The 6,275-nt window shown below is 45.1% G+C and overlaps 1 protein-coding gene across 1 annotated transcript; it reads left to right on the top strand.

The window, feature by feature from the left end:
* Positions 1-464: 464 nt before the first annotated feature.
* Positions 465-4,212, top strand: LOC119337448 (polyamine oxidase 1-like). Its single transcript, XM_037609590.1, has 7 exons — positions 465-635; positions 748-1,006; positions 1,216-1,362; positions 2,557-3,367; positions 3,450-3,531; positions 3,678-3,764; positions 3,892-4,212. Exons 1-6 carry the CDS (start codon positions 527-529, stop codon positions 3,755-3,757), a joined length of 1,488 nt encoding a protein of 495 aa, XP_037465487.1. The 5' UTR covers positions 465-526; the 3' UTR covers positions 3,758-3,764; positions 3,892-4,212.
* Positions 4,213-6,275: the final 2,063 nt, after the last annotated feature.

The following is a 6,275-nucleotide window of genomic DNA, read 5'->3' as shown; positions in this document are numbered from 1 at the left end:
TTGACTTCCTCTTGCATTTATGTCAAAGTTGCACATGGACTTTTTGGAAATTAATTGAAACCACAACAAAAACTTGGTGCAACATATAGGAAAATAGAAGTGGCTATTGTGCAGAACGGAAAGGGACTTGACAATTAAAGTTGGACCAAACTGGAGGATATGATTTCTTAGAAAACATGTGCATGAATATATTCACAAAGATGAACTGTCTAGATAGACAGGGACGGGGACTTGTCTTTTTGAAGGTAAGGGCCCAAGGATTGAGTTGGTCAAACCGTTTGTGCTATAGTCACACAATATTATTCTCGGCCGGCCGGCCGGAGCATGTCGTAAGGTAATGTTGCTTCCGAGCAACCCACGTTAGCCAAGAATAACTTTACTAGTAGCTTGAGAGACCCCCGCGCCCCGTCGCGTTTTGCACCGTTTCTTTATATACACTTGAACGACGGACCACCATCCTTCAACACAAGCTAGCTAGCTAGAAGTATCCGAGCTTCGTGAGAGAGAGAGAGAAAGAAGGAGAAGGATGAAGCCCTGCACGGCCATAGCTCTGCTGCTCGTCGTAGCAGCACAATGCGCCGCCCTGGCCACCGCCGCCGGTCCCAGAGTCATCATCGTCGGCGCCGGCATGTCCGGTAAGCTATACGCTACATACATGCATTTTGCATGGACATGGATACATGCATGGGGGAGGCTGGTTTGAGTGCACATGTAACTGATGCAAGTTCTTGTGCTTGGTGGTCTTAGGGATCTCGGCTGGGAAGAGGCTGTACGAGGCTGGGATCACTGACCTGGTGATCCTGGAGGCGACGGACCGCATCGGCGGGCGCATCCACAAGACCAAGTTCGCCGGGGTGAACGTGGAGATGGGTGCCAACTGGGTGGAAGGGGTGAACGGCGACGAGATGAACCCCATCTGGACCATGGCCAATGGCACCGGAGGACTCAACCTCAGGACCTTCCGCTCCGACTTCGACCACCTCGCCAGCAACACCTACAAGCAAGAGTATGTGCGGGTGCTGGTTTTTGAATTTCAGTTTCAGAAATATTTCAGTCATGGCCGAAATCAAACCGTATCTCCCTCAAATTTAGTGATTTTTTCTGCCAAAGGGCGGAAGTATCCGCTTAGATTTAACTTTGATCCAACCAAATATTATGAAAATTATTTACATTTTGTTCACAGCGGAGCTGATTAATTTTCTTGTATGGATGCAGCGGTGGCCTCTACGACGAGAAAGTTGTTGAGAAGATAATCGAGAGGATGGATGAAGTGGAGGAGAGTGGGAGCAAGCTCTCCGGCACCTTGCACCACAGCGGCCAACAGGACATGTCGGTCATGGCCATGCAACGCCTCAACGACCAGTACGTATCTATACCCTTCATCTTCCTCCTTGCCCCTTGCAATAGCTAGCTAGTGATGTGTTCTAGTTTTTAACCATGAGCTCTGGGAGATTTGTTAGGGATTTAGAGCGAATGGATCTTGCCTTTCGTGGTTCCTCCACGCCCATAAGCCACATTCTTTAGTGCAAGGGGTTGTATATGGCCGTCGGATGCAGCCCGCCAGATGGATCTGATGGTGTGACGTTAACCCATAATCCTGCACTAGAAGGCAATGATCCTTCTAACACAGGATTTTTCACAAGTTGGAGTGTATGAAAATTTCATATGAAATACAGTTCAAATGAATTGATTGCCAAAATTCTGGTGGAATGCAATCCTATGAATAAACCCACTCCCGTAAAAAAAACTACTCACATAAGAAACAATTCCTGGGATAAATCCTTTGACAATTCTCGGAATTATATACGGGCCCTAACCAGGGACTGGGGGGTTGAAAGTCTTTTTTGTTTATGCTACTAAGAGGAGTCTGTTTCCAACAAATTGAAAGTCATATGATGGTTCATGCTCAACCTTATCTCTAACTACTACTCTATGTACATGTCTCCACCAATGCCTGAACAAGACTTAACAAATATATATTCTTTATCCAACAAGTGCATTCCAGCAAATTGCGTAGCACAATCATCAAATTGCGCAGCCACTGCCGAGTCCAAGATCCAAATTTCATGTAAAAGTGCCCCAGGTTTTTAAAATCACTAACTATTTTTTCCGTTTACCCACTCCATTTTCGTCTACGGCGACCTAGCTAGCATCTTGAAAGGCATAGTGTGACCAGTAGTCTAGCATCATTAGCACCTCATGCCTCTGATCGAGCGTGACAGGGCAAGATTCTTCAAGTGTGATATCACCAACTATTTTACTACTCCTAAAGCTTGCTCACAGCTACACAAAATAACGCCTCAGGCAAAGTGCTAAATATCTTAATGGAAAGTGTACCTCCCGGCCGACCGTTGCATCGACCGGATCAGCCAGATGCGCACGCCTGCTTCTCCCTTTTGCAAGCAAATTATTTGTAACTATCAAGAGAGAAATGTACTACTCCCTCTGTCCCATAATATAAGAGCGTTTTTAACACCAACGCTCTTTTATTATGAGACGGAGGGAGTATCTTTATTTTCCGGTTCATTGATTCGTGCAACCTCCATTGTGTTGCAGCATGCCTTCGGGCCCTGCGAGGCCGGTGGACATGGTGATCGACTACTACCAGCACGACTTTGAGTTCGCGGAGCCGCCGCGCGTGACGAGCCTGCAGAACACGCAGCCACTGCCGACGTTCAGCAACTTTGGCGACGACGTCTACTTCGTGGCCGACCAGCGTGGGTATGAGTCCGTGGTGTACCACGTCGCGGGGCAGTACCTCAAGACCGACCGCAAGTCCGGCGCCATCGTCGACCCGAGGCTCAAGCTCAACACGGTGGTGCGGGAGATCAGCTACTTCCCGAGCGGCGTCACGGTGAAAACCGAGGACAACAAGGTGTACCGTGCCGACTACGTCGTCGTCTCGGCCAGCCTCGGCGTTCTCCAGACCGACCTCATACGGTTCAAGCCGCAGCTGCCGTCGTGGAAGATCGTGTCCATCTACCAGTTCGACATGGCCGTCTACACCAAGATCTTCCTCAAGTTCCCCAAGAGGTTCTGGCCGGAGGGCACCGGCAAGGAGTTCTTCCTCTACGCCAGCGGCAGGAGAGGCTACTTCCCCGTGTGGGAGCAGTTCGAGCAGCAGTACCCCGGGTCCAACGTGCTGCTGGTCACGGTCACCGACGACGAGTCGAGGAGGATCGAGCAGCAGTCCGACAACCAGACCATGGCCGAGGCAGTGGCGGTGTTGCGGAAGATGTTCCCCGGAAAGGACGTGCCGGACGCCACCGAGATCCTCGTGCCGAGGTGGTGGTCCAACCGGTTCTTCAAGGGCTCCTTCTCCAACTGGCCCATCGGCGTCAACCGCTACGAATACGACCTCATCCGGGTACAAAAATCTACTACTACAGCATTCTTGCATTTTCTCCATGCATTGACAACAAGCCATCATTTTCTATGATGTAATTCAGGCCCCCGTTGGGAGGGTTTACTTCACGGGTGAGCACACGAGCGAAAAATACAACGGATATGTCCACGGGGCGTACCTTGCAGGTGCATTTACATCAAAAGCCGTTCTCCTCATGCTCTGCACTCTACATTGTGTTTTTAGATGCTCATTCTCTGCATTGTTCAGAGTGTTTTGCTTTCACTTTTTGGTTTCCCGGGGTATTCACGTGTGATGTGTCGGTGTTTCCTAGGTATTGATTCTGCTGACATCCTGATCAACTGTGCCAAGAAGAAGATGTGCAAATATGATGTCAAGGGAAAGCATGACTAATCTCAAGGTATTCATGTCCTGCTGGGACTAATATGTAACCCATAAAAGCATGACTAATCTCAAGATTTTGATATCTTATTTTAATACTTTTCGATTGCCTAATAATACCATCGCAATTCTTCCCTGTGTTGCAGATTAATCGTGGAGTCACCAGCTAAAACAGCAGAAGTAACGGGTTGAAACCGAGTCAGTGCACTGCATTATTCCGGTGTTCATCTGTGTCGGGTCATTGTTCAATGGTTTTCTGGGCAATCCATATTTTTTCTCTTTGCGACATGTTTGTTGTTTGGCTCAGTTTGGAGTTGTTCTCATTTAATTATTTATTTATGAAACTTCTACGAAACAGCAGTTGACAATAATGTCTTTTGCCCATTTGTTGTACAATAACATTTTATGAGAATATTGTGGGAAGCAAAGATATATTCATATGCAATAAAGAGCAACATAACATTGATCAGTTGACTAAATATCAAGTATATGAAATGGCAGTTCGACGAATAATCAAGCTTAATTGCTTTCTGAAACTCGAGACAAAAATCTTTGTCATTTTCATTTATTAAGAAAAAGTTGGTGCCTAGTTAATTTAGAAAATCAGGAGGAAATCGACCAACACCTAGCATGATGAAGGAACAAAGCACCACCAGCCTTCTTGAAATATGTATTGTAGCATGCACAGATTGTATTATAGCACCACTTCGGTCTAGGAAGATTGGTATTAAGCATGAAAGATCTTATATTTGCTAATTGGAAGCACCATACGAGGTTCCACGTTAATTCTAAATGTTAAGAAATTATGTCCATCTGATTAAAGTATAATGTATTTCTAGCCGTTCATCATGCTTAACAAGCCCCTTTGCAGTCCCATGTACGAGAGCCCCATCAAGTCCTTGGTCTCTATCTCTTATTGTCCCTCAAAAGCACGTGAGACTGTCCAAAAAAAACATGAGCCATATTGTCCTTGATCTCTGTCTCCCAATGATTCCCCACAATTGAATTTTGTTGCCCACGTGTGAGATATATGCCACACCAAGAAGCAACTCGCAAGTCACCAGGGAATAATTTCCGGCTTGTGTTGTGGTGCTGCCCAAAGCTAACCCCCAATTATGTGCTAATTGATGATGCTTTTGGCCTTGACTAAGACAGCTAGATGAAGCTAGCACGAGGCCAGGAGAAGAAAATTCCGGCTAGATGAAGCTAATATAAAACATGAATTTTATGAAGTTGTCAAAATCATTATAATCTCTCACAAAGTGAATACCTACACACACACAAAAAAAAACAGACTAGCAGCTGACCCAAGAAAAAACCCAAGACCTCCACTGGATCGGGCACGCCACAAGACTGGAGGTAATATTGACTCGGTTAAATGAGTCGACCCAAGAGGTTTTTAGCAAACCCGGTGACCCAGGGAAATGCTAATCTAGTCTTGGGTAGATTTGATCCCAGTAAGGAATTTGGCCAAAAAACACAGCTTTTTTTTACAAGAGAGAAAACACACTATTTTAAGTTATGAAAACTAAAAAAAATCATGCATGTAGAGAATGGATACAAGTATGTATGTGCTAAACATAAAAACTAAAACATTGTTATTTTGTGACCTGTGCAAAAATCACCAGCTGGTTGTTTTTCCAGCAAGTTGTTATAAGCTTACATTGTTTCTTTGAATCTCTGATTATTCTTTCATTTTTGCATGTGTCGCAAATGGAAGGTTTAAGTTTAGAAAAAACTATCTGCACATAATTGTTGCTAGATGCATGGGGCATACCCTGTGCCGGGCTTGCAAAAGCATGCCCTGAAATGCAAGCCTGGGCCTGGCCCCACCATAGAGAAAATGGCTATGTTGTTATTCAAAAATTATAAATAATTATTCTCGGTAGTAAGATGAATTATTATAACTATTTTTCTGGAAAGTCCAGTAATCATTCATTTCAGGCTTTATTTGAAATTCGGTAGAAATGTGAGGCCCAAGATCTGCAGGATGTTGGGCTTTGGGCCCGGCCGTTCTATTAAAAATGTGCTCTGGTAACCCAGGCCGGTTTCCACTGGGCCAGGTGGATTGTCTCCACGAGGCCTAACAGAAATGTGCTCTTACCTAAAAAAAACAGAAAATGTGCTCTCGTGCTCTGTTGCCTTCCCATAAAAAAAAACCTTCTGTGTTGCCTTCCACTAAAAGGAAATCCCTTCGGTGTTGCCTCCAAACAAACAAAAAACGTATTGTGTGTAGCCTCACTGACTATGTCTTCCTGAAAAGAAAAAGGTCTTGGGAACGGAGCTCCTACCTGATTTTCTTTACTGCATTTTGGCCGTGAGGTAGCCAAATAAAATTAGTATTTGGGAGGCGTGTTATTATTCTTCTTCTTTTTTCCAATTCATATCGAACGGCTATGCAGGCGTCCTACTTTTGCTCTGGATAGGACGTCCGAGCTAGATAGTCTCCCCCTTTTAACTATTTGAAATAAACGAACGTAATTCTTACAAAACAAGATTAACTTGTACCATCTTAGTCAACGACTTTGCA

This window comes from Triticum dicoccoides, chromosome 7B, assembly GCF_002162155.2.
Source record: "Triticum dicoccoides isolate Atlit2015 ecotype Zavitan chromosome 7B, WEW_v2.0, whole genome shotgun sequence".
NCBI lineage: Eukaryota > Viridiplantae > Streptophyta > Magnoliopsida > Poales > Poaceae > Triticum > Triticum dicoccoides.
The sequence above is the reverse complement of the archived record's forward strand: the minus strand, read 5'-3'. Positions and strand labels throughout refer to the sequence as shown.